At 70.3% G+C, this 25,950-nt stretch overlaps 1 protein-coding gene across 8 annotated transcripts; it reads left to right on the top strand.

Annotated features, from left to right (window-relative positions):
- Positions 1 to 289: 289 nt before the first annotated feature.
- Positions 290 to 25,466, top strand: LOC102456359 (KN motif and ankyrin repeat domain-containing protein 2). 8 transcript variants are annotated; one of them, XM_075916152.1, is made up of 13 exons: positions 290 to 423; positions 6,975 to 7,083; positions 13,644 to 13,758; positions 14,477 to 15,862; positions 18,374 to 18,472; positions 18,556 to 18,655; positions 19,162 to 19,362; positions 19,697 to 19,784; positions 20,577 to 20,793; positions 20,910 to 21,052; positions 21,630 to 21,830; positions 22,171 to 22,269; positions 24,339 to 25,466. In XM_075916152.1, the coding sequence occupies exons 3-13, from the start codon at positions 13,722 to 13,724 to the stop codon at positions 24,399 to 24,401; spliced, it is 2,634 nt and encodes an 877-aa protein (XP_075772267.1). In that variant the 5' UTR covers positions 290 to 423; positions 6,975 to 7,083; positions 13,644 to 13,721; the 3' UTR covers positions 24,402 to 25,466. The 8 variants fall into 8 exon arrangements, with proteins under 8 accessions (XP_075772267.1, XP_075772260.1, XP_075772268.1 ...); XM_075916145.1 differs by having other exon boundaries at positions 291 to 423; positions 20,574 to 20,793; positions 24,339 to 25,465; XM_075916146.1 differs by lacking the exon at positions 290 to 423 and adding an exon at positions 461 to 648 and having other exon boundaries at positions 20,574 to 20,793; positions 24,339 to 25,465.
- The last annotated feature ends 484 nt before the right edge of the window (positions 25,467 to 25,950 follow it).

Raw genomic sequence — 25,950 nt, 5'->3', positions numbered from 1 at the left:
GGAGGGGGGAGGTGAAGCTGCCCGGGGGGCGAGCGGGGGGGGGGGGCACTGAGGGTTCCTCGGCCAGGCCCGGGCCGGATCCGACAGAGCAGGGGCCGGGCTGGGGTGCTAAGCTGGGCACTACCGTAATGCACCTAATAATGCCGCCCACGGAGGTTGTAAAGGGCGCCCCCAGAGCCCTGACCCCGAGGAGCTCAGAGACCCCAAGTGCCCCTCGCGGGGGCCCCTGGGCACCAGCCGGGGCCGCGCCTGCTCCTGGGCAGCGCTTCGCCCCCCGGATCGGGCCCCGCTCCCGCGGTCTCTGCCGCTTTTAGCCGGGCAGGGGTGTGGGCCGGGGGCGGGGCCGCAGGCAGCCCCCGGGAGCCGGGCCGGTCGGTCCTCGCCAGAGCTCCGCGGCGGCCGGGCGCCTGGCAGCGGGGAAAGGTACCGCAGCCCCCGGCCCGGGACCCCGCCCCCCCCGGGAGGGAGGCTGCGTGGGGGGGCCGCGGCGTCGAGGCGCAGGCGGGGAACCGGAGGGGGCCTGCGGCGTTCGGGGCCCGGCTGCCCCCCTGGGAGAGCCGAGCGCCCCCCCCCCCCCGCGCGGTGCCCCCCGCTCCCCTTAACCCGCCGCCTCGCCCCCTTGCAGGTCCGGCCGGGCTCCCCGCCGAGGTAAGCGAGCGAGCGAGCGAAATCCGGGCTCCCGCTTCGCGCCTCGGGAGCCGCCGCCCGGCCCGGGGCGCGGGACGAGGCCGGGTCTTTCGAGGGCCCCTCTCCCTGGGCGCGGGCCGGCTCCGCTCCGGGGGGGCAGGGCTGCGGGTTGCGCTGCGCTGGGGGAGGGGAGCCGCGCTCCCAGCTCCAGATGTTTGTCATTAGACGCCAGCGGCTTCCCCCTTGTTTTCCGCCGGGGCGCGGGCGGGTTCGGGCCGGCGCTGGCCGGGGGGGGGCAGAGGCTGGAGGGGTCCGTGGCTTGTCCCGCTCGCCCTGCAGTTCGCTCCCGGTGCCGGGCTCCGCGCACATCTGGGCGCCAGGTGAGGGGGTGGGCGCCGGGCGCAGTGTCGGCGTGGGGCGGCACGGCCCGGGGTGTGGGGCGGGCCGGGGCACGGGGGGCGGAGGGATCGGACATTGGGCTGGGGGGGGGCAGTGCCCAACTCCGCCAGCGACTTGCTGCGTGGCCCTGGGCTGCTCCCTTTGCCTCTCCCTGGCTGGTTCGTATTGTGCGTCTGGGGGCGCCCGGCCCGACGGGCCCTGATCTCGGCCGGGCTCTGGGCAGCAGAAAACTCCTCCGGTTGCCGGAGGTCAGACCTCCCCGGCCCGGCTGTTCCAGGTTTAAGGCCCCTGGTTTTACGGGTAGTGGCCGGATTTGCTCCCACACCCGTGGCCGGTTCTAGCCCGGCAGCCGCGTCCCCGGGCCGGGCTGCGCTGCGCTGGGGTCCTGGCGGGCCAGGCGCTGCAGACGGGGGGTCGCCTCTACAGCCCCAGGCTACACCTCCAGATCTGCACGTGGAAAAGCGGTCGCCGAATCGGGGCCGTCCATCGCCAGAGTCTGTTTCCTGCAGCTGCCTCTGGTGCGGAACGTGGCTGCCCTTTGGGCTCGGGAGCGCGGGAGAATCGCAGCCCGGGGGGATGGGAAAGGGGTGGACTGGGGGGGGAGGGGTTGAAGGAGGTGAAGGTCTGGCCCTGGCGGGGTTTGGGTGGGTGGCTGGGCGCGGCCGGGCGGGCCTGCGCCAGGGAGCAGCTGATGGCAGAAGAGAAGGAGCAGAGCCGGGATTAGCAGTTAACCCCTCCGTGGCCACTTCTGGGGCGACACCGGGGGGAAGATCTCGGGGCCCCTGAGATCGGTTGTATGTCCCGCCAGCTAAGTGTGGGACGCCCCTTGTTTCCGGCGCTGGGGTGGAGTGAGAGGCAGCCCTGGCCCCGAAGGGCTCACAGGCTACACACGGGGAAACTGAGGCACAGAGCGGGGGAAGGGGCTCACCCGGGAGATCAGAGGCAGGCGTGGCATCCAGGTGCCCAATCCAGAGCTATGGCCACTAGGCCGTGCTGCCTCCTGGTCTCTCTTGCCTGCAGTGTGGGGCAGCTGCCTTTGGCTCCTTGCAGGGTTGCTGATGGGCCAGGAATCCAGGCAGGGTGCAGTGCGGGGGCTGGGCCCTGGTCCTGCCCCGTCCTGCCCCCACCCCTCCCCTCCCCCTGCAGGCAAGACAGTGGGGCAGGAGCCACCCCCCAGGACTTGACTCTGGCTCAAAGCCAGGGAAAGAGGAAGGAATTTCTGAGCCCAGCCTCACCCCCTGGCTCCCCATTCTAGGCGCTGGGGCAGGGAGGGGTTGGGGGGTCGGCTGGGGGGCTGGACTTGGCCCATGCGAAGGAGGGCTGGGGAAGGGGCAGCAGCCGCCTTCCCACCGCCAGCCCCAGAGGCCCAGCTCTTTTCCCTGCCCCCACATGGGATCCCTGGCCCCAGCTGGGCGGGTCCAACCTGAGGCTCCTTCCTGACCCGGCAGCGTCTGCGGCCCTGAAGCCTGCGGATGGTTCCCCCTTTGCAGCTTCCTTGCTCCCTGCGGTCGCGGCCCTCGCACCAGGAGTGGAACTGGGGTGGGAGGCAGAGGGGCTGGGCTAGATCCCTCCTTCTGGGGGTCTGCAAAGCCCCCCCACATGCCCATGCCCCCCCCCCGCTGCCCCTTTCCCGCCCCTCCGAGGACCCCAATTTTGCTAGTGGGAAGGGGAGGATTCCCACAGCCCCGCCCCCTTGGGGGGCCGTTCGCCCATGGGGCACTGCCCTGCCCCCACGTGGAGGGAGGGGAGTGGGGCTCGGAGGCTGAAAGGCTCCGTTGTGCGCAGGGCGCAGGCGGGGGAAGGTCGGACAATTGCTGCTTTCATGCCAGGCCCTGGCGGAAGTGAAGGGAAAGTCCCTCGGGGGCCCGGGCGGGGCCTGTGGCTGGGGGGGGCGTGGGGGTCGGGATTCCAGCTGGGAAGGGGGCTCGGCGTATTTCCTCTGCACCTGCAGAGCCCCAGAACTTGTCCGTGTTCTCCCCCCGCCCCCAGTGGCCTTTGAAGGGCAGGTTATGGGCCTTCCCCATCCAGGGGCCTGGCCTCGGCCCTCGGGATGGAAGCCCACCCAATTCTCCGGCACAGGCAGAGCTTGGAAGGCGGCAGCCGAGGCCAGAGGCCGCGGGGATGGGCAGGGTGGGGAGCACTGAGCTGGCCTGTGTCTGCCCCTCCACCCTGCTGGGCGGGTGCCCCCAGCCCTGCCCTGTGCACTGGGGGGCTCAGAGCGGGCCGGGCAGCCGGGGGCCGTGTGGTACCCAAGCCCCCGCCGCCGGGCGCAAACCCGGGTGTCTGAGTCACGGCGTCCCCACCCGCTGGCAGCGACTGTGCCCAGCCCCGAGATGCACCCGGGGACCCACAGAAACAGCTCCCCAGCCCCACCCCAGAGGCGGCTGCATCTCGGCCCCTGCTGAAACCTGAGCCTGCCCAGGCCCATGTGAGCCCAGCCCGGACTAATTGGTTCCATGTGCTGCCGGCAGCTGGGGGAGGGAGCGGATCTGCCTTAAAGAGGCCGCGCTGGCTGAGGTCTGGGGGGGGCAGGGTGTTCTCGCTGTCCCCCGGCCAGGCAGCGAAGGCCCTGTACAGACCGGGGTGTCCGTGGGGCCGGCACTCAGACGAGGGTTCTGCAGTGGGATGGAGGGGCCAGAACACCCGCCCCCTGCAGCTAGAACCCAGGATTCCTGACTCCCAGCCCCCCAAGGCACATGCAGCGAGGCTGGGGGGTGGCTCTTGGAGCCAGGGGCCACAGGGACAGGGAGCCTCTAATCGCATTAGATCCCCCCGGCTCAGCCGTTCCAGGCGTCAGGAGCAGCCGGGTTTGTGGGACCGGACGCAGGGATTGGAAAACAGACACACCCCGCCCCGCGCAGCCCCCCCGCCCCTCGGCACTCGGAGCCAGCACCCTGCAGATCCCAGCTGCAAAACAAGCAGGAATGTGCCAGTTTCACCCACGCCCCTGCCCCCGCGCCCGCCTTCTAGCAGCACCCAGAGCTGTGGGGTGGGAGTGAGGGGCACCGGCAGGGCTGGGTGGCAGGGGCTGTGGGGCGGGAGTGAGGGGCACTGGCAGGGGCTGTGGGGCAGGAGTGAGGGGCACCGGCAGGGCTGGGGGGCAGGGGCTGTGGGGTGGGAGTGAGGGGCGCTGGCAGGGGCTGTGGGGCAGGAGTGAGGGTCACCGGCAGGGCTGGGGGGCAGGGGCTGTGGGGTGGGAGTGAGGGGCACTGGCAGGGGCTGGGGGGCAGGAGTGAGGGGCACCGGCAGGGCTGGGGGGCGGGAGTGAGGGGCACCGGCAGGGGCTGTGGGGCGGTGGTGAGGGGCACCGGCAGGGCTGGGGGACAGGGGCTGGGGGGCGAAGGACACCGGTGGGACTGGGGGGGGAGAGGCATCATCAGCATGTGCCCACCCGGCTGTGGGGCAGCGCAGCCCAGCTGTAGCCCCTGGCCCCGGGAGAGCCACGTGGAGGCTGCTGAGGCAGCGCTTTTGGGCCAGTGCTGGGGACGGGGGGGGGGGGGGGGAGGGGTTGTGGAGTTGCCCCCCGCACACTGCACCCCAGCCCACGGCCTCCCCAGAGGTGGCTGCGTTTGGGGCCGGGCCTGTGGCCGGGGCCAGGGCGACGGTGGGAGCTGGCCGTGCGCGGAGCCAGGCAGGGAGCCCGCGGTGCCAGCTGTGGGCAGGAGCCACGGGAGTTCCAGTGTGTGGGAGCCGGGGCCTTGGGAAGCCGCCAAATCCTTCCGCCACGGCTGGACTCCTCACCCGGGCCCTGCCCAACCCTATAGCCCCCCCCCCGGGCCCTGCCCAACCCTATAGCCCCCCCCCGGGCCCTGCCCAACCCTATAGCCCCCCCCCACCGGGCCCTGCCCGCCTCCATGCCCCCCCCCGGGCCCTGCCCAACCCTATAGCCCCCCCCCCCCGGGCCCTGCCCGTCTCCATGCCCCCCCCCGGGCCTTGCCCAACCCTATAGCCCCCCCCCCGGGCCCTGCCCGCCTCCATGCCCCCCCCTGGGCCCTGCCCGTCTCCATGCCCCCCCCGGGCCTTGCCTGGCCATGGCCAGTGCCCCTTGGAGCCGGGTCCCCCAGTGGGACGCTGGGCTCGCAGGGGGGCAGGGCCCCCGGCTGGCCCCAATTCCCTGGGGCAGAGGCGCTCGGGACCCGGCCCCCACACGCTCCAGCCAGCCTGGGCACGGTCCAGAGAGACTCCTCGGAGCCAATGAAAAGGGGAGTCCCAGCCGGCTGTGCTCCCCCGTCCGTCCCGCCTGCTCTCGGCTCGGGGGCTTTTGGGTGCCCCTTGGCTCTCTGCTCTCCAGCCCCCTTTCCCTTCCTCTTCCTGCCCCCACGTGGCCCCTCTCGGGCCCTGAGCTCGGCCGGGGTCTGGGCAGCGCCTGACTCTTGCCCTGGGTTGAAATTGACCTTTTAGTGACGTGGGGCCGTGGCACAAGCGGAGCTGGTCCCCTGAGCAGAGCCCAGCGCACGGTGGCAGCTGGTTGCTTTGCACAGGCTGGCAGGGCCCTGCTGGGCGCCAGGACGCCTGGGTTCTGTCAGTGCTCGGGGAGGGGAGGGAGGTCGAGTGGTTAGAGCCAGGACGCCTGGGTTCTCTCAGTGCTCCGGGAGGGGAGGGAGGTCTAGTGGTTAGAGCCAGGACGCCTGGGTTCTCTCAGTGCTCCGGGAGGGGAGGGAGGTCTAGTGGTTAGAGCCGGGACGCCCGGGTTCTGTCAGTGCTCGGGGAGGGGAGGGAGGTCTAGTGGTTAGAGCCGGGACGCCTGAGTTCTCTCAGTGCTCGGGGAGGGGAGGGAGGTCGAGTGGTTAGAGCCGGGGCGCCTGGGTTCTGTCAGTGCTCGGGGAGGGGAGGGAGGTCGAGTGGTTAGAGCCGGGACGCCTGGGTTCTGTCAGTGCTCCGGGAGGGGAGGGAGGTCGAGTGGTTAGAGCTGGGACGCCTGGGTTCTAAGTGCTCCGGGAGGGGAGGGAGGTCTAGTGGTTAGAGCCGGGAAGCCTGGGTTCTCTCAGTGCTCCGGGAGGGGAGGGAGGTCTAGTGGTTAGAGCCGGGAAGCCTGGGTTCTCTCTGTGCTCGGGGAGGGGAGGGAGGTCGAGTGGTTAGAGCTGGGACGCCTGGGTTCTCTCTGTGCTCGGGGAGGGGAGGGAGGTCGAGTGGTTAGAGCCGGGACGCTTGGGTTCTCTCAGTGCTCCGGGAGGGGAGGGAGGTCGAGTGGTTAGAGCTGGGACGCCTGGGTTCTCAGTGCTCCGGGAGGGGAGGGAGGTCGAGTGGTTAGAGCCGGGACGCCTGGGTTCTCTCAGTGCTCCGGGAGGGGAGGGAGGTCGAGTGGTTAGAGCCGGGACGCCTGGGTTCTCTCAGTGCTCCGGGAGGGGAGGGAGGTCGAGTGGTTAGAGCCGGGACGCCTGGGTTCTCTCTGTGCTCCGGGAGGGGAGGGAGGTCGAGTGGTTAGAGCCGGGACGCCTGGGTTCTCTCAGTGCTCCGGGAGGGGAGGGAGGTCTAGTGGTTAGAGCCGGGAAGCCTGGGTTCTGTCAGTGCTTGGGGAGGGGAGGGAGGTCGAGTGGTTAGAGCCGGGACGCCTGGGTTCTCTCAGTGCTCCGGGAGGGGAGGGAGGTCTAGTGGTTAGAGCCGGGAAGCCTGGGTTCTGTCAGTGCTTGGGGAGGGGAGGGAGGTCTAGTGGTTAGAGCCGGGACGCCTGGGTTCTGTCAGTGCTTGGGGAGGGGAGGGAGGTCGAGTGGTTAGAGCCGGGACGCCTGGGTTCTCTCTGTGCTCGGGGAGGGGAGGGAGGTCGAGTGGTTAGAGCCGGGACGCCTGGGTTCTGTCAGTGCTTGGGGAGGGGAGGGAGGTCTAGTGGTTAGAGCCGGGACGCCTGGGTTCTCTCTGTGCTCGGGGAGGGGAGGGAGGTCTAGTGGTTAGAGCCGGGACGCCTGGGTTCTGCATTCAGTGGCTGACACTTGGTGCCTTTGGCTCCGCAGGGCGGTGGCGGGTGCTGGGCCTGAGGGCCCGGGCGGGCGAAGCGGCATGGTGCTGGCGTCCCGGCTGCCCAGACACAGGCCGCGCACTAAGGAGGCAGCGCTGGCAGTGGTGAGAGCTGGGAGCCGGCTGTGGGGCTGGGGCTGGGCAGCTGCTCATGTGGGGGGGGGGTCTGGGGGCCAGCCAGGGAGAGCCGTGGGGGGCAGGGCAGGGGGTAATGCTCCCACGGGGGGCGGGGGAAGGGGTGTCTCGGGGCAGGGACCCTGTGTTGGGGGGGGGGGCTGTTCCCGGAGCCGGGCCCATGGCTGCCCCCCTGCTTCGGCCTGGCCCGACGGGGCCACGCCCCTTCCCTGCTCCGCCGGCCGCCTGGCTGAGGCTGCCCCACTCGTCACACCAGGCCCCAGCTTGGGCCTGAGCCACCCCCTGGCCTGGGGCCGGACCAGCACTGGCGCCCCCTACAGGAGGGGCCCGTCTCCCCCATGCGCCGGCTGGGGGGGCTGCAGGAGCGAGTGGGGGGGGGCTGTAGGAGCGGGCGGGGGGGGCTGCAGGAGCGAGCGGGGGGGGGGGGGCTGCGCCTGGCCCAGGCTGCAGGAAATTCTCACGTAGCTGCCGGCGAAACTGTTTATTTTTAGAGCAAATCGCTGCCATATACGGAAAGGGCCAGGGCTGCGCGTGGCCCCCCCTCCCCCCCGGCCCCCACCTCACCCCCCATCCCTGCTGCCCCGCCCCCCTCCCCCCACCTCACCCAGCCCCACTTCGCTGGGCTGCAGACCCCAGGGCCTTTCTCACATCAGTCACCGGCCTGGGGTTCCCAGCTCTCCCCCCGCAGGCTGCCTGGCCGAGGGAGGGGCAAGGCAAAGGGCCGGGATGACGGGCCGTGGGGCAGGAGAGAGAGGCACCGGCAGGGCTTGGGGGGAGGGGCCATGGGGCAGGAGAGAGAGGCACTGGCAGGGCTTGGGGGGGAGGAGCTGAGGGGCACTGGCAGGGCTGGGGGGGAGGGGCCGTGGGGCAGGAGAGAGGGGCACCTGCAGGGCTGGGGGGAGGGGCCGTGGGGCAGAAGAGAGGGGCACCGGCAGGGCTTGGGGGGAGGGGCCGTGGGGCAGGAGAGAGGGGCACCGGCAGGGCTTGGGGGGAGGGGCCGTGGGGCAGGAGAGAGGGGCACCGGCAGGGCTTGGGGGGAGGAGCTATGGGGCACTGGCAGGGCTGGGAGGGAGGGGCCGTGGGGCAGGAGAGAGGGGCACCGGCAGGGCTGGGGGGGAGGGGCTGTGGGGCAGGAGTGAGGGGCACTGGCAGGGCTTGGGGGGAGGAGCTGAGGGGCAGGAGAGAGGGGCACTGGCAGGGCTGGGGGGGAGGGGTTGGGGGGCAGGAGAGAGGGGCACCGGCAGGGCTTGGGGGGAGGAGCTATGGGGCACTGGCAGGGCTGGGAGGGAGGGGCCGTGGGGCAGGAGAGAGGGGCACCGGCAGGGCTTGGGGGGAGGGGCCATGGGGCAGGAGAGAGGGGCACCGGCAGGGCTGGGGGGGAGGGGCCGTGGAGCAGGAGTGAGGGGCACCGGCAGGGCTGGGGGGGAGGGGCCGTGGGGCAGGAGTGAGGGGCACCGGAAGGGCTGGGGGGGAGGGGCCGTGGGGCAGGAGAGAGGGGCACCGGCAGGGCTGGGGGGGAGGAGCTGAGGGGCAGGAGAGAGGGGCACTGGCAGGGCTGGGGGGGAGGGGTTGGGGGCAGGAGAGAGGGGCACCGGCAGGGCTGGGGGGGAGGGGCTGGGGGGCAGGAGAGAGAGGCACCGGCAGGGCTGGGGGGGAGGGGCCGTGGGGCAGGAGAGAGAGGCACCGGCAGGGCTGGGGGGGAGGGGCCGGGGGGCAGGAGAGAGGGGCATCGGCAGGGCTGGGGGGGAGGGGCCGTGGGGCAGGAGAGAGAGGCACCGGCAGGGCTGGGGGGGAGAGGCCGGGGGGCAGGAGAGAGGGGCACCGGCAGGACTGGGGGGGAGGGGCCGTGGGGCAGGAGAGAGAGGCACCGGCAGGGCTGGGGGGGAGGGGCCGTGGGGCAGGAGAGAGGGGCACCGGCAGGGCTGGGGGGGAGGGGCCGGGGGGCAGGAGAGAGGGGCACCGGCAGTCGCTGCCCTCCTGGAGCTGTTTTTCCCCAGCTGGTGAAATGGGCCGAGGGCCCGATCCTGCCTGGGTCTCCCAGCTGCTCTGCTCCCCCCCAGGTGCAGCGCAAGGCTGAGAACTGGGGGGCTCACTCCATGGGTGCCGGGGAGAGTCGCTTGGGCCCAGCCTGGCTGCGCGGGGGGGGGGGCCCTTCTGCCTCCTCCCTCCCAGCCAAGCAGCTCCCTGCCCCAGCCCCCCTGTGCCCCCGCCCCTGCCCCCCTGTGCCCCCGCCCCAGCCCCCTGCCCCCCCGTGCCCCAGCCCCTGCCCCCCCGTGCCCCCGCCCCAGCCCCCCCGTGCCCCCGCCCCAGCCCCCTGCCCCCCCGTGCCCCCGCCCCAGCCGGGTCCGATTGCTCCATTGCACTGGGGCCCGGCTGATCACGCTCGGAGCCATTCTCCTTCCCCCCCCGGCGCCCCCCTCCCCTGATGGCATCTCTTGCCCTTTGCTGCTGGGGCACCAGGACCCGCATCCCATGGGTGATGTCACCTCCAGTCGCCATGGCAATGGGGGGGGGGTCCCCTTGGCTACTTTCCCTCTTGCTCTTGCTAATAGAATGGGGGGGGGCCGCAAAGGGGAAATCCCTGGACCCCCCCCCCGCACCCCCATTATCCTGCCCCCCCATTCAAAGCACCAGAGACGTCTGACTTGGCTGCCCCCGGCCAGACAGCCAGGGAGGGGGGGTCAGAGGCCTGTTTGCCCCGTACGGGGGGGTCTGCCCCACACGTGGGGGCCAGCCACGCTGCCTTGTGCGTCTGGGTCAGGCTGGGGGGCGCGGCCGCCCCGATCCCTCGCTGCGCCGTGGGATTCCCTCGCATCGCTCGCTGTGTCCGGCTCGTCCCCGGGCTCGGGTCCTCTCCTTGGTGCTCGCTGTGCCCAGGGGCATGGGGGGCACAGGCCCATGCAGGCCTGGAAGGATGGGGGTTGGGGGGATGGGGGACAGGTGCAGGCCAGGGGGACCAGGGGGTGCAGGTCTGGGGGGATGGGGCCTGGGGGTTGGGGGGATGGGGGACAGGTGCAGGCCAGGGGGGATGGGGCTTAGGGGTTGGGGGGATGGGGGACAGGTGCAGGCCAGGGGGACCAGGGGGTGCAGGTCTGGGGGGATGGGCCTAGGGGTTGGGGGGATGGGGAACAGGTGCAGGCCTGGGGGAGCAGGGGGTGCAGGTCTGGATGGATGGGGGTTGGGAGGTGGGTGCAGGTCTAGGGAGATGGGGCCTAGGGTTTGGGGGGCATGGGGGACAGGTGCAGGCCTGGGCTCAGGGGGTTGGGGGCGGGTGCACCACCCGCCCCCACCCCCGTTGGTGCCAGGTCTGGGGGAATCCCATGGGGGGGAGGGGAGTGGTGTCCAGTGGTTGGAGCAGGGGGTCTGGGAACCAGGACTCCTGGGGTTTTCCCTGGCTTGGGGGGGCTGGCAGCCAGGAACTCGGGGGTTCGGAGACCCCCCTTTCTCCCACCCCTGCCCTGTGCCCGGCAGAGGGCTCCAGCCCCCTGCCATGGACCCCAAGGGGCCGCTCCCCCCCTGCCAGCCAGACGCCGTCCTGGCCAGCACCCAGCCCCTCCCCTGCCCGCGTCAGACTTTCCGGAGCCCTGGCGCTGGGAACGACCCCACCAGGAGCTCAGCCTGGCCCACGGGCTGGAAAATCCCTGCAGCTCTCTGGCCCCCGTCCCTGGTCCCTGCACCCAGCCCCTGCACAGAAATGCCCCTGGGGCATGGGTGCCACCTCCGCTGGCAGACACCAGCTCACCCTTCTGCTGGGCTGGGGGGTGGGGGTCTAGTGGTTGGAGCGGAGGTAGGCGCTAGGTCTCCTGGGGTCTGTTCCCAGCTCTGGGAGGGGAGTGGGGGCTAGTGGTTGGAGCGAGGGTAGGCGCTAGGTCTCCTGGGGTCTGTTCCCAGCTCTGGGAGGGGAGTGGGGTCTAGTGGTTGGAGCGGGGGTAGGCGCTAGGTCTCCTGGGGTCTGTTCTCAGCTCTGGGAGGGGAGTGGGGTCTAGTGGTTGGAGCGGGGGTAGGCGCTAGGTCTCCTGGGGTCTGTTCCCAGCTCTGGGAGGGGAGTGGGGTCTAGTGGTTGGAGCGGGGGTAGGCGCTAGGTCTCCTGGGGTCTGTTCCCAGCACTGGGAGGGGAGTGGGGTCTAGTGGTTGGAGCGAGGGTAGGCGCTAGGTCTCCTGGGGTCTGTTCCCAGCTCTGGGAGGGGAGTGGGGTCTAGTGGTTGGAGCGGGGGTAGGCGCTAGGTCTCCTGGGGTCTGTTCCCAGCACTGGGAGGGGAGTGGGGTCTAGTGGTTGGAGCGGGGGTAGGCGCTAGGTCTCCTGGGGTCTGTTCCCAGCTTTGGGAGGGGAGTGGGGTCTAGTGGTTGGAGCGGGGGTAGGCGCTAGGTCTCCTGGGGTCTGTTCCCAGCTCTGGGAGGGGAGTGGGGTCTAGTGGTTGGAGCGGGGGTAGGTGCTAGGTCTCCTGGGGTCTGTTCCCAGCTCTGGGAGGGGAGTGGGGTCTAGTGGTTGGAGCGAGGGTAGGCGCTAGGTCTCCTGGGGTCTGTTCCCAGCACTGGGAGGGGAGTGGGGTCTAGTGGTTGGAGCGGGGGTAGGCGCTAGGTCTCCTGGGGTCTGTTCCCAGCTCTGGGAGGGGAGTGGGGTCTAGTGGTTGGAGCGAGGGTAGGCGCTAGGTCTCCTGGGGTCTGTTCCCAGCACTGGGAGGGGAGTGGGGTCTAGTGGTTGGAGCGGGGGTAGGCGCTAGGTCTCCTGGGGTCTGTTCCCAGCACTGGGAGGGGAGTGGGGTCTAGTGGTTGGAGCGGGGGTAGGCGCTAGGTCTCCTGGGGTCTGTTCCCAGCTCTGGGAGGGGAGTGGGGTCTAGTGGTTGGAGCGGGGGTAGGCGCTAGGTCTCCTGGGGTCTGTTCCCAGCTCTGGGAGGGGAGTGGGGTCTAGTGGTTGGAGCGAGGGTAGGCGCTAGGTCTCCTGCGGTCTGTTCTCAGCTCTGGGAGGGGAGTGGGGTCTAGTGGTTGGAGCGAGGGTAGGCGCTAGGTCTCCTGGGGTCTGTTCCCAGCTCTGGGAGGGGAGTGGGGTCTAGTGGTTGGAGCGGGGGTAGGCGCTAGGTCTCCTGGGGTCTGTTCCCAGCTCTGGGAGGGGAGTGGGGTCTAGTGGTTGGAGCGAGGGTAGGCGCTAGGTCTCCTGGGGTCTGTTCTCAGCTCTGGGAGGGGAGTGGGGTCTAGTGGTTGGAGCGGGGGTAGGCGCTAGGTCTCCTGGGGTCTGTTCTCAGCTCTGGGAGGGGAGTGGGGTCTAGTGGTTGGAGCGGGGGTAGGCGCTAGGTCTCCTGGGGTCTGTTCTCAGCTCTGGGAGGGGAGTGGGGTCTAGTGGTTGGAGCGAGGGTAGGCGCTAGGTCTCCTGGGGTCTGTTCCCAGCTCTGGGAGGGGAGTGGGGTCTAGTGGAAGGTCGGGGCAGGACCTGGGCTGTACTGTGCTGGGGACCGTGCTCTGGGATCCAGGGGTAGCTGGAGTGGGGAGGGGACCCTGCAGGGGGGGGCTGCCCCCCATAGTCCCTGCATGCCTTGGCCTGGAGCTCTGGGGCAGGAGTGGAATGAGTTGGCTGGGTCTTAGCCCCACCCAGCCGTGGGGGGAAGCTGTAGGTCGGGGGGAGGCCACATCCCTGCTCCGGCACTGGCTGGGGAGAGGACGCCCCCTGGACCCCCCAGTGAGCGGATGGGGGCGGCGGGATCCAAGCTGCTGGCGCCTGGCCCAGCCTGTTGGGGCCAGGAAACCAGACGCAGCAGCTGGGAAAGTGGTGGGGGGAGGCGGGGGGGGGTCACGGGCAGGGCGAGAGCCGGGAGGGCGGGGGGCTTGAAAGTCAGGCTACAAACAAGCTGGGATCTGCCAGGGCGGGGGTGGCGGAGCCAGGACGCCTGGGTTCTGTTCCCAGCTCTGGGAGGGGAGTGGGGGCTAGTGGTTAGAGTGGGGGGGGCGGGGAGCCAGGACGCCTGGGTTCTATCCCAGCTCTGGGAGGGGAGTGGGGGCTAGTGGTTAGAGTGGGGGGGGGGGCGGGGAGCCAGGACGCCTGGGTTCTGTCCCAGCTCTGGGAGGGGAGTGGGGGCTAGTGGTTAGAGTGGGGGGGGCGGGGAGCCAGGACGCCTGGGTTCTGTCCCAGCTCTGGGAGGGGAGTGGGGGCTAGTGGTTAGAGTGGGGGGGGCGGGGAGCCAGGACGCCTGGGTTCTGTCCCAGCTCTGGGAGGGGAGTGGGGGCTAGTGGTTAGAGTGGGGGGGGGGGAGCCAGGACTCCTGGGTTCTGTTCCCAGCTCTGGGAGGGGAGTGGGGGCTAGTGGTTAGAGTGGGGGGGGGCGGGGAGCCAGGACGCCTGGGTTCTGTTCCCAGCTCTGGGAGGGGAGTGGGGGCTAGTGGTTAGAGTGGGGGGGGGGAGCCAGGACGCCTGGATTCTATTCTCAGCCCTGTCCAGAACGTGGGAGTTTGGCAGCAAAGGCTCCGGGGGGGGGGGGGGGGGGGGCTGGAGCTACGTGCCCCTCCCCCGGTCGTGTACCCAGCCGCTGCCTCTTGTTGCAGGTCGTGGGGCGGAGCCGCCCCCCTTTCTAAGGGCTCCCCGGGATCGCGGTGACGGGCCGACGTTGGCAAGAGGCCGGCATGGCCCAGGTGCTGCACATGGAGCCTGGTTTCCCAGGTGGGTGCTTGGGCACGGCGGGCCGGTCTGCTCTCGGTACCATTCAGCAGCCTCCCTGCCTGCCCAGTGCTGTGGGCTGAGTCAGCTGCTGCCTCCACCCCAGAGGTGGCTGCATCTCGCTGCTGGGCCCCACCCCAGAGGTGGCTGCATCTCGCTGCTGGGCCCCACCCCAGAGGTGGCTGCATCTCGCTGCTGGGCCCCACCCCAGAGGTGGCTGCATTCGACCCACGAGCTAAGGAGGCCGCTGGGGCATCTGTAGGTAGCACGTTAGCTTTCTAAGGGCCTTAGGGTTCCGCCAGGGTGCAAGGCGCTGGATGAACCCAGCTCCCGTGGGCCGAGCACTGGTAGTGCCACTCGGGGCCTGGGGAGACCAGACGCTCCAGAGGGCTCGTGGGTTCTGTTCCCTGCTCTGGGAAGGGAGGAAGATCTAGTGGTTAGTGCAGAAAGGGGCTTGAGTACCTGGACTCCTGGGTTCTTTCAATGGTGCTGGAGGGGTGGGGAGGTCTAATGGTTAGGGCAGGGTGCTGGGAGCCAGGCCGCCTGGCTTCTATGCTGAGCTGTGGGAGGGGAGGGGCTGGGAGCCCGGAGGAACGTGGCAGTAACTTTCCCATTGCCTCAGTTTCTCGCCCCGCAAAGGGGGATGAAGCGGGGGCAGGGGAGTCTGCGACAGTCTGGTGGAATCAGCCCCCCCGCCACTGACCCCTGCCCCCGCTCTCAGGAAAGCCCGCCCTCACCTCCCCCACCGCCTTCGGGATGCCGGAGCCGCAGCCGCCCTACTCGGTGGAGACGCCCTACGGCTACCGCCTGGACCTGGATTTCCTGAAGTACGTGGATGACATTGAGAAAGGCAACACCATCCGGCGGGTCCCGGTGCACCGGCGGCCCCGCTACAGCTCCCTGCCCCGCGGCGCCGGCTCCTGGTGGACCTCCACGGAGTCGCTGTGCTCCAACGCTAGCATGGACAGCCGCCACTCCTCCTACTCCTACTGCGCCCCCGGCTTCTTCCCCCAGTGCGGCACCAGCGCCTTCAACGCCCGCGTGGAGAAGACCCTGCAGGACGCCCGCCGGAAGCTGGAGGACCAGGCGGGCACCGGAGAGCCGCCCGGCCTGCGCCAAGGCCTCTCCGGCTCCAGCAGCTCCCTGGCGGGCGGCTCGCAGGCCGGGGGCACCCCGCTGGGCTCGGGGCTCTCCACCCCGGTGTGCCCCACGCCCGGGCACCTGCAGCACGTGCGGGAGCAGATGGCCGGGGCCCTGCGGAAGCTGCGGCAGCTGGAGGAGCAGGTGAAGCTGATCCCGGTGCTGCAGGTCAAGATCTCGGTGCTGCAGGAGGAGAAGCGCCAGCTGAGCGTGCAGCTGAAAAGCCAGAAGTTCCTGGGCCACCCGGGCGGGGGCGGGAAGGGCCGGAGCCGGGGCGAGCTCTTCATCGACTTCCCGGAGGAGGAAGGGGCCGCGGGGGAGGGAGGCGGCCGGCGGGAGGGCGCGGGGGGCGCAGAGAGGAAGGAGGTGAGGTCGGTGGGGGTGGGGACGGCAGGAGGGCAGCAGGCGGACAGGCGGAGCGTGGGGGTGGGCGTGGGCGAGCAGCAGCTGGCGCCGGAGGGGCAGGGCCAGGCCGGGCATGCCCTGGCCGCCAAAGTGGCCGTGCTGGAGAAGCAGCTGCAGAAAGCCCTGCGGGAGCTGCAGGACGCCAAGCAGAAGCTGGCGCAGGCGGGCACGGCTCCGGGCAGCCCCGGCGGGCGGGAGGGCGAGGCGGGGCCGGGGTGGGCGGAGCGGGCCCCCTGGCCGCAGCCGGACGTGCCCATCAAGGTGGACACAGTTAAGGTGATCCAGGTGCAGCGGGAGCCGGAGATCGCCGCCAGCACGGACGCGGGCGCGGCCCCCCGGCCCCAGCGGGCGCAGAGCCTGGAGACCAGGGAGCCCTACGCCAGCCTCCGGGCCCTGACGCTGGGGGAGCCGGCGCCGCCGCCCCAGGCCACGGTGGTGGAAACGGCCTTCCCCGTCCACGCCGCCGCGCCCCACGCCGCCCCCTTCCACGGCGTCAAGAAGATCAGCATCGTGGCCGAGCCCGGCGGGGACGGGACGGGCCCGGGCGGCGGAGCCTCGCCAGGTAGGGCCCAGCGCACGCGTCGGGGGGGGGGGGGGCACGCCACGGCCTTCCTGCCCCATAAGGCCTCCGGTCAGTTCTGGGATGGGGATTGCTGAGGGGCAGAGCTAAATGGAGGGAAAGACCTAGCCAGCGCCCCATTGCCGTGCCCAGCCCATCCCCCGCCAGCCAGCGCCCCATTGCCGTGCCCACCCCCTCAGCCAGCCCATCCCCCGCCAGCCAGCGCCCCATTGCCGTGCCCACCCCCTCAGCCAGCCCATCCCCCGCCAGCCAGCGCCCCATTGCCGTGCCCAGCCCATCCCCCGTCAGCCAGCGCCCCATTGCCGTGCCCAGCCCATCCCCCGCCAGCCAGCGCCCCATTCCCGTGCCACCCCCTCAGCCAGCCCATCCCCCGCCAGCCAGCGCCCCATTCCCGTGCCCAGCCCATCCCCCGCCAGCCAGCGCCCCATTCCCGTGCCACCCCCTCAGCCTGGGGAGCTGCTGGCCGGCAGGTTGGCAGCAGAATTCCTCAGCGGGGTCGTGGCACCGCGTCAGGGCCCCTGCCCCCCGGCGTTGGAGTCATAGCCCTGGGGCGGGTGCGTCTCCCCAGGGCAAATTCCTGGGCCAGCCGCACGGCGCCCAGACCCACAGCGTCCCCCCCCCCACATCCCACAGGCCCCCCCAACCCAGAGCGTCCCCCCCCACGTCGCACAGGCCCCCCGCCCAGACCCCCAGTGTCACCCCCACATCCCCATGAATGTTGCAAACCAACCAGCGAAGCCTCTGCTCTCCACAGACGCCTTGTGTTAGCCTGAGCCGTGCCGCAAGAAACGTGACTCAAACCGCCATCGGCGCGTCCACACGTGGCCTCTGGCGCCAGGCAGCGCGAATGGGCTGGGTTCCCGAGCGACCCAGAACCGGTCCCGTGTAAATGGGCTTGAAAGCACCGCCCCGGGGATGGCTCCGGGCGCCAGGCCAGGCCGGGAGGAGAGGTCACGTGGGTTAGCAGAGCCAGGTCATAATCATACGGGCGTCCACTAGGATTTAACTTGACTTCCAAATTCCAATCTTTCCCAGCTATGTGCGGAATAATTGTCACGTGCACCCAGGCATGTGTGGATGTGCACCACCAGGGGAAACTAACTAACTAGCTGTGGGCGCTGTGCTCTCTCCTGAGCCCAACGCCCGGCTTACGGGGAGCGCTGGCGTGACGGCGCATCGGGGAGCCCCCGACCCTGCACCCCGTCCGCAGCCAGATGTGGCTCAGGCAGGCCGTAGAGTAGAAGTTTCTTTGCTTCTCAGAGATACAGAAGCAGGCTCAACGTTGCCACTGGGCCCAGGGCAAACAGGCTTGGGGGAAAGGGGTGCACAGGCCCTGAACCCCCCGCCTGGACTTATTCTGCTTCCTCCACGCTTCCCTCTGCCAAGGCTGCCCCTTCTCCCAGCCACACAACACGCCTGGCCCCAGGCAGCCCCCCTTCCTTTCTTCAAACTCCTCCCCCCGGCCAGGGCCTAGGTGCCTCCCCAGGGACCCCCCCGCTGGGCCGTGCTACAGACACGCACAGTCTCTGTTAAAACCAGCTTTGGAAGGGTCGGTTCTATCGGGGCCTGATGGGGAGCTCCCCCCCCGCGCCCCCAACTCTCTGGCCAGTGGCGAAACCAGCAGCTCGCAGCGGAAGCCCGGGAGGCGCTGTGCCGGCAGTCGCCAGTGCGCGTTGAGGGGCTGTGGGGCCGGGACTGGGGGGGCTGGCGCTGGGTGGGGGCAGCCGCAGAGACGCCCCCTTTGTGAGCCTTGGCAGTGGCTGTCACAAAGAATCCCCCCCCCATCACATCCCGCGGCCGGGGACCGGCCGTGTGTCAGCCCGCCGCGGCGCGGGGCCGTGACGCCGAAATCGATGCAGACAGAGCAGCCGAGGGCCGACACCTCCTGCGGGAACCGCCGGCGGCTCCCCTGGCTCCCGCCTGCCCCAAATCTCGGGGGAGCGAGACGTTCACCAGCAGCCCCCACCCGGCTGGGAGGAGGGAGCCTGGCCAGGCCTGGCTCTTTTCAGGCTCTCCCGGCGCCCGGCTGGACAGAACCTCTGCCCCCCCCAGTCCCGCTGCCTGTGACGCTGGGCGGCCCCGTCTCCTTTCCCCGGGCCCCGCAAATGCCCTGGGGGGAGGGGTCTGAGCCCCCTAAATCCCCCTCAAGCCGCTCCCGGCTGTGCAGAGAACACCCCGCATGGGGTGCGCTTTGGCCCCTCTCGGTGCCCGGGAGCAGCCAGCTCTGAAGGGCGCTGCCAGCCCCGGGAGTGGGGCCCGTGGAGGCTCGGGGATGGGGGGCGATGGGGAAGGCCTGGGAGTGGCCGGGGGTGGAGTTGGCAGGGCCGGGAACACGCGAGGCAGCAAAGCCGCTCGCCGCACCTGGGTGCCTGCCCAGCCCGGACGGGCATCGTCGCCTCGTGGCTGGAGGGATCGGGAGCCCGGACTCCTGGGTCGGAGGCCCCCCGGCATAGGCCTGTCTCTGACCCTGCCCCCTCTGCCCCCTCTCTCCAGAGCTCCCCGGAGCCCGCCGGAAGCCGGAGGCCCCGGCCGCACAGACCCCCGTCCCAGCTCAGCTGGCTGCACCGTGTCCAGGGCAGGCGGAGGGCCCAGGTGAGGGACTCAGCGGCCCAGGGGATTCAGGAGCGAGGGCCCCAGGGCAGGCTCTGACCACGGCCCCTCTGCTCACCCCCCAGGCGCAGCGCAGGGGGGCGTCCGAGCCGGCGCAGAGAGGCAGGAGGAGGCCGCGGAGCGGGGGGGCAAGGAAAGCTCCCAGTTTGTGGGCGTCAACGGCAGGTAAGGAGAGGAGGCAGCAAGTCGCCCGGCGGCGGGGGGAGGGGAGGAACTGCCCCTGCCCCACCAGGAGGGGGGAGCTGGGGGCAGGACGCTTGGGTTCCCTCTGCGGTTAGAGCGGGGGCTGGGCTGCAGGACTCCCAGCCGGGACGGGGTGGGGGGTGTTGGGCAGTGGGCACATGCAGCCCCGTTAGCTCACAGCTGGGGCCCGGCTCCACTGGGTGCAGCGGGGTCCCATGGGATCCGCAAGGGATCTGGGGCCGGGGAGGTCTGCTGCCCAGCCCCACAAGGCCAGGGGCCTGCCATGGGCTCCTACAGGGCCTGGGCTGGTCTGTCACCCGGCCCTACACAGCTGGGGGGCTGGGTCCTGCCGCTGGCCCCTTTGGGCCCAGTAGTTAGTCGGGAACCACGGTGTAGTGGTTAGAGCCGGGGCTGGGAGCCAGGAGTTCGGGGGGGGGCGCAGCTGGTGCTGCCCTGCCTGCTGGAACCTGCCCCCCCCCCCCCCCCAGGTACGAGTTGACGTCCTCGTCGGGCTCCAGTACGGCCGAGAACTCGGACAGCGAGAGCACGGAGAGCGAGTACCACGAGGCCAGCGAGGGGCCCCTGGCGAGGCAGGCGGGGCCCCCCAAGGCCCCCCAGGGCGTCCCTGCCGCGGGCGACACGGCGACGGCAGGCGACCCCCCCCGCGCGGCACAAGGCAGAGACGCTGGGTAACAACGGGGCACCGAGCCCTCCCGCGAGGGGGTGCAGGGGCGAGGCCAGGGAGCCTGGACGCCTGGGTTGGCCCCAGCCCGGGCAGGGGAACGCGCCGGGGGGTACTGGATGCTGGCTTGGCTCTGCCCCTCCCTGCCCAGCCGCTCGAGGCAGCATCAGGCCCCGAGCTCTGGCCATCGGCTTCCACCCGCCGTGCCCCGGCTCCTCAGCCTGGTGTGTGCACCCTTGGGGGCCGTGTTCAGTCACCTCCCCCGACAGCCCCGGCTCATCTTCAGGGTGCTTCCCCATGGGGAACAGCCCACCAGTCCCGGCTCCCACCTCTCGCTGCAGGACGGGACTCGGCCCGGAGCTGTCAGCAGCCTGCGAAACCCTGCGCGAGTACCTGGAGGGCCCGGACACGCTCATGGGCCAGGAGACGGTAGGGGGCGAGAAGGGGCCAGGAGCTGGCAGCGGGTGGTTCTGCGGGTGGTGCACGCCTGCGCTTGAAACAAACTTTAGTCCTCACATGAGTGGCGAACATTAAAGGGGACACTGGCGACCTCCCCGCGGCAGGCTCCGGCTGCTGCCAGGACTCCCGGGTCCTGGCTGTTGGTCTGGGCGGAGCGAGCCGTGAATGCAGACCTCCGCCTCGGACAACGGACCAGCACCAGGCTCCCCGCCCGGCAGGGGGCGTTACGGGGAATAATCCTTAGATCCCTCTGCAAAGCCAATCTCACAAGGAGAAACTGAGGCAGTGGGGGGGGGGGATTTTGACCTGTCCCAGCTCCTGCAGCAGCCTGGGGCGGAGGCGGCAACAGAGCTCTGGCATCTGAGGCCCAGGACGGCACCTCAACGGGCCCCCATCCCCCGCTCAGAGGGAGCCACAAGCCCCCCGCCCAGAGAACCCTGAGAATCTCTCTCAGCCTGCCCCATCCCCCACTTGCCTGGAGGGGCCCCTGGCACCTGCCTGCCCCTCCCTGCCTCCCTGGGCACCTTCATTCCACCCCCCCCTCGGGGCAGAGACCGTGTGGCTCCCCTTCCCTCTGCCCTGCTCTCGGCTAGAGCCGCTGCCGGCACCCAGCACCCCAAGCGCCCCGTTGGCAGGGGTTACACGGCGATTCCAGCCACCCGGCCACACAGGGAGGGCAGTGGGGTCTAGTGGTTGGAGCCGGGGGGGGGTCACTTGCTCCGGAGGCCCCATGCGACTCCCCCTCTCCCGCTCCCCCAGAAGGCCGCCTACGCCCTGGTGCTGCAGGACTGGCTGGAGCTGTCGTGTCACAGGGAGGCAGCCCCCGAGGCCGTGGCCAGGCGCCTGGCCGCCTACCGCGCCTACGCGTCCCGCCTGCTGGAGTTCGTCGTCAACATGGCGGACGGGAACGGGAACACGGCGCTGCACTACACCGTCTCGCACTCCAACTTCCCCGTGGTCAAGCAGCTGCTGGAGACTGGTGAGGGGCAGTGGGGGCTAGTGGTTAGCGCCGGGGGCTCGGGGAGCCCCTGGACTCCTGGGTTCTGTCCCAGGGCTCGGGGGGCTCTCGCCGCTGCTCACTGCTCCCCTCCCCAGGGCTGTGCCACGTGGACAAGCCGAACAAGGCGGGCTACACGGCCATCATGCTGACGGCACTGGCTGCCACCCGCTCCGACCACGACATGGCCACCATCCGGCAGCTGCTCCAGCTTGGCGACGTGAATGCCAAAGCCAGCCAGGTGGGGCGGGTACAGGGGGCGTGGCCAGGAGCACAGGGGCAGAGCCTGGCCAGAGTGGGCGTGGCCAGGAGCACAGGGGCGGGATCTGCCTGGGGTGGGCGTGGCCAGGAGCACAGGGAGGAAGGGAGCAGGCCAGGTGGGCGTGGCTAGGAGCACATGGGTGGGGTCTGCCTGGGGTGGGCGTGGCCAGGAACATAGGGTGGAAAGGAGCAGGCCAGGTGGGCGTGGCCAGGAGCACAGGGGCGGGGTCTGCCTGGGGTGGGCGTGGCCAGGAACATAGGGAGGAAGGGAGCAGGCCAGGTGGGCGTGGCTAGGAGCACATGGGTGGGGTCTGCCTGGGGTGGGCGTGGCCAGGAACATAGGGTGGAAAGGAGCAGGCCAGGTGGGCGTGGCTAGGAGCCCATGGGCGGGGTCTGCCTGGGGTGGGCGTGGTCAGGAACATAGGGAGGAAGGGGGTAGGCCTGGTGGGGAAGGTTTGCCCCGGGGGGAGTGGGAGGCTGAGCAGGAGCCAGGGGATCTGGGGGGTCTGTCCTCCACCCCTTCCCTGTGGGCCCCTCCCTGACCCGGCTCCCCGCAGGCCGGCCAGACGGCCCTGATGCTGGCCGTGAGCCACGGGCGCCAGGACATGGTGCGGGCCCTGCTGGCCTGCGCGGCCGACGTGAACCTGCAGGACGCCGACGGCTCCACCGCCCTCATGTGCGCCTGTGAGCACGGCCACGCCGAGATCGCCCGCCTGCTGCTGGCCACGCCCGCCTGCCACGTAGGCCTGGCCGACCACGTGAGTGCCCGGCGGGGGGGGGGGGGCCGGCGGGCAGGGGGCAGGTGGGGCGAGACCCAGCTTCCCAGAACCAATGGGCAGTGGAGGTGGGCTTATGCAAATGGACCACTGCCCTGATTTGCATATTTGACTATGCATCAGTCCACTGTGTAACCAGCGCCTCCCAGCTGGTCCCCAACCCCCACCTCTGGGGCAGCCAGAGGGGAACAGGAGAACTGGGGGGCCGACTGCAGAGATGGGACAGGTCACCCCTATCAGGAGCCCCGGCCTGGGGCGATTCAGTCCCCAACCTGCCCCGCCGGCTGCCCCCTTTCTGCCCTGACCCCGTCCCCTCCGGCAGGACGGCAGCACAGCCCTGTCCATCGCACGGGAGGCCGGGCACAACGAGATCGCCGTCATGCTCTACACCCACCTGAACTTCGCCAAGCCGCCCTCCCCGGTGAGTGACGCACGCCCCTCGCACGCTGTGCGCCGCCTGGCCCGGGGCGTGGAACACGTGCGCACACACATCCCTCGCACGCTGTGCGAAGCCTGGCCCGGGGCGCGGAACACGTGCGCGCACACATCCCTTGCACGGTGTGCGTAGCCTGGCCCGGGGCGTGGAACACGTGCGCACACACATCCCTTGCACGGTGTGCGCCGCCTGGCCCGGGGTGTGGAATACGTACACATCCCTTGCACGGTGTGCACAGCCTGGCCTGGGGCATGAAACACACACACACATCCCTTGCACGGTGTGTGTGGCCCGGGGCATGGAACACACACACATCCCTTGCACGGTGTGTGCAGCCTGGCCCGGGGCATGGAACATGCACACATCCCTCGCACGGTGTGCGTAGCCCGGCCCGGGGCATGGAACACACACACATCCCTTGCACGGTGTGTGCAGCCTGGCCCGGGGCATGGAACACACACACATCCCTCGCACGGTGTGCGTAGCCCGGCCCGGGGCATGAAACACACACACATCCCTCGCACGGTGTGCGCCGCCTGGCCCGGGGCGTGGAACATGTGCACGCACACATCCCTTGCACGGTGTGCGTAGCCTGGCCCGGGGCGTGGAACACGTGCGCACACACATCCCTTGCACGGTGTGCGCCGCCTGGCCCGGGGCGTGGAATACGTACACATCCCTTGCACGGTGTGCACAGCCTGGCCTGGGGCATGAAACACACACACACATCCCTTGCACGGTGTGTGTGGCCCGGGGCATGGAACACACACACATCCCTTGCACGGTGTGTGCAGCCTGGCCCGGGGCATGGAACATGCACACATCCCTCGCACGGTGTGCGTAGCCCGGCCCGGGGCATGGAACACACACACATCCCTTGCACGGTGTGTGCAGCCTGGCCCGGGGCATGGAACACACACACATCCCTCGCACGGTGTGCGTAGCCCGGCCCGGGGCATGAAACACACACACACATCCCTCGCACGGTGTGCGCCGCCTGGCCCGGGGCGTGGAACATGTGCACGCACACATCCCTTGCACGGTGTGCGTAGCCTGGCCCGGGGCGTGGAACACGTGCGCACACACATCCCTTGCACGGTGTGCGCCGCCTGGCCCGGGGCGTGGAATACGTACACATCCCTTGCACGGTGTGCACAGCCTGGCCTGGGGCATGAAACACACACACACATCCCTTGCACGGTGTGTGTGGCCCGGGGCATGGAACACACACACATCCCTTGCACAGTGTGTGCAGCCTGGCCCGGGGAATGGAACATGCACACATCCCTCGCACGGTGTGCGTAGCCCGGCCCGGGGCATGGAACACACACACATCCCTTGCACGGTGTGTGCAGCCTGGCCCGGGGCATGGAACACACACACATCCCTTGCACGGTGTGTGCAGCCTGGCCCGGGGCATGGAACACACATACATCCCTCGCACGGTGTGCGTAGCCTGGCCCGGGGCATGAAACACACACACATCCCTTGCACGGTGTGTGCAGCCTGGCCCGGTGCACAGAACATGCTCACGCCCCTCACTGGCACAGGTGAAGCAGGGCTGGGGTGTGTAACTTGCACACACATGTTGCTTGTGCAAGGACGGGACATGTAACATGCATACACATGTGGCTGACATGGGTTGGTGCGTGTAACATGCACACATGTGGCTTGTGCAACGACGGGACATGTAACATGCATACACATGTGGCTGACATGGATTGGTGTGTGTAACATGCATACACATGTGGCTTGTGCAAGGACGGGACATGTAACATGCGCACACACATGTGGCTGACATGGGTCGGTGCGTGTAACATGCACACATGTGGCTGGCACAGGTGGAGCAAGGACGGGCCATGTAACTCTCACACGCCCCCTCGCTGGCACGGGCGGTGGAGGCCTGGGTCCGAAGTCTGGGTCTGTTATGCATCACCTGTGGCGTGTGTGGGCCCTGCACTGTGCCTCAGTTTCCCCGTATGTAAAATGGGGAGATGGAGCGGGCGGGCAGGGCTACAGCCAGCTTGACACTGAAGCCAAAATGTTCCTTCCAGGGGACCCCAAAGCAGCTGAAAGCCGAGCCTGCAGCAGCCGCCCTGCCCCCCGAGGCTCAGTAGCGGAGGGACCAGCCGTGTATCCGCCCCCAGGCCTGGCAGCGGGGGGGAGGGGAAGGTTCCGCCCGGCTGCCCTGACGCCACCGAGCGAGCTCCGGGGAGGAAGGTGGCGCAGCGGAAGTTTGCGAAGCCCCGTCCCTCCTGTGGACCGAGCCCCTGGCCCAGCTGGTGGGAGCTGGGGGGCAGGGGGTGCTGCTGGCGGCCAGCACTGCTCCAGGATGAAGGCCAGGCAGCGGGTGAAGCGCCGCTCGCAGCCTGCAGTGGAACCGGCTTGCTGTTTGAGTCTCCGGACGCCAGCCCCCCGAATCCGACCCCGCCCGCCAAGCCGGCTGCTGCTGCAGGCCTAGCCGCCCCCAGGCTCCTTCGCCACGGAGGACCAGCCACGGCTGGCTTGAGAGGCTCTGCCCCAGCATCAGTCGCACTGCCCCAGCCTCCATCTGGCAGCCACAGGATTCTCGCCCGGGCCTCTTCCTCACCCCCTGGAAATTCATGCGTGTGGGGAACGTCCCTCCCCTGCCCTCACCCCCACCAGGGGAGGATGTGCCCCCGCCATTGGGCAGGGGCTGTAGGTACTCCGTCCAGCGGCAGACTCCCCTTGGATGAGTCACATCCCATCACTCCATGCCTCGGTTTCCCCTCTGGATTTTTAAGAATGCTCTCACGCGCCTTGGTGCTAGCTCTGTGCTGGAACGAGGGCGGCGCTGAGGCTAGACGTGATTTTAACGGGCACGGGTGTTTAAAAACATCACAGCGCCCCGGGAGGCAGCCTGAATTAATTACCCTACCTGGCCACTAGGGGGCAGCCCCTCCCGCTCTCTAGCTACCTGGCTCCATGGAGCTTTTCAGGGCACAACCCAAACTTTTGTGAAGTCCCAAAGGTGGGCAGAGCGATGCGCCTTCACTGCCGGCGCGGCTCCCCCGGGGCCCCACCCGGCCCACGCGCCTTCACTGCCGGCGCTGAGCCCACCCGGCCCACGCGCCGTCACTGCCGGCGCTGAGCCCACCCGGCCCACGCGCCTTCACTGCCGGCGCTGAGCCCACCCGGCCCACGCGCCTTCACTGCCGGCGCTGAGCCCACCCGGCCCACGCGCCGTCACTGCCGGCGCTGAGCCCACCCGGCCCACGCGCCTTCACTGGCGGCGCTGAGCCCACCCGGCCCACGCGCCTTCACTGCCGGCGCTGAGCCCACCCGGCCCACGCGCCTTCACTGCCGGCGCTGAGCCCACCCGGCCCACGCGCCGTCACTGCCGGCGCTGAGCCCACCCGGCCCACGCGCCTTCACTGGCGGCGCTGAGCCCACCCGGCCCACGCGCCTTCACTGCCGGCGCTGAGCCCACCCGGCCCACGCGCCTTCACTGCCGGCGCTGAGCCCACCCGGCCCACGCGCCTTCACTGGCGGCGCTGAGCCCACCCGGCCCACGCGCCTTCACTGCCGGCGCTGAGCCCACCCGGCCCACGCGCCTTCACTGCCGGCGCTGAGCCCACCCGGCCCACGCGCCGTCACTGCCGGCGCTGAGCCCACCCGGCCCACGCGCCGTCACTGCCGGCGCTG

This window comes from Pelodiscus sinensis, unplaced genomic scaffold (genome assembly GCF_049634645.1).
Source record: "Pelodiscus sinensis isolate JC-2024 unplaced genomic scaffold, ASM4963464v1 ctg90, whole genome shotgun sequence".
NCBI lineage: Eukaryota > Metazoa > Chordata > Testudines > Trionychidae > Pelodiscus > Pelodiscus sinensis.
This window is presented reverse-complemented; position numbering and strand designations above follow the sequence as displayed.

Excerpts from the sequence above, each read along its gene's own strand:
- LOC102456359 (XM_075916145.1), top strand. The coding sequence starts at position 13,722 with ATGGCCCAGGTGCTGCACATGGAGCCTGGTTTCCCAG. Across the intron at positions 19,363-19,696 it reads GCACAAGGCAGAGACGCTGG|GACGGGACTCGGCCCGGAGC; the intron begins GTAACAACGGGG and ends CTCTCGCTGCAG. Across the intron at positions 22,270-24,338 it reads TCGCCAAGCCGCCCTCCCCG|GGGACCCCAAAGCAGCTGAA; the intron begins GTGAGTGACGCA and ends TGTTCCTTCCAG.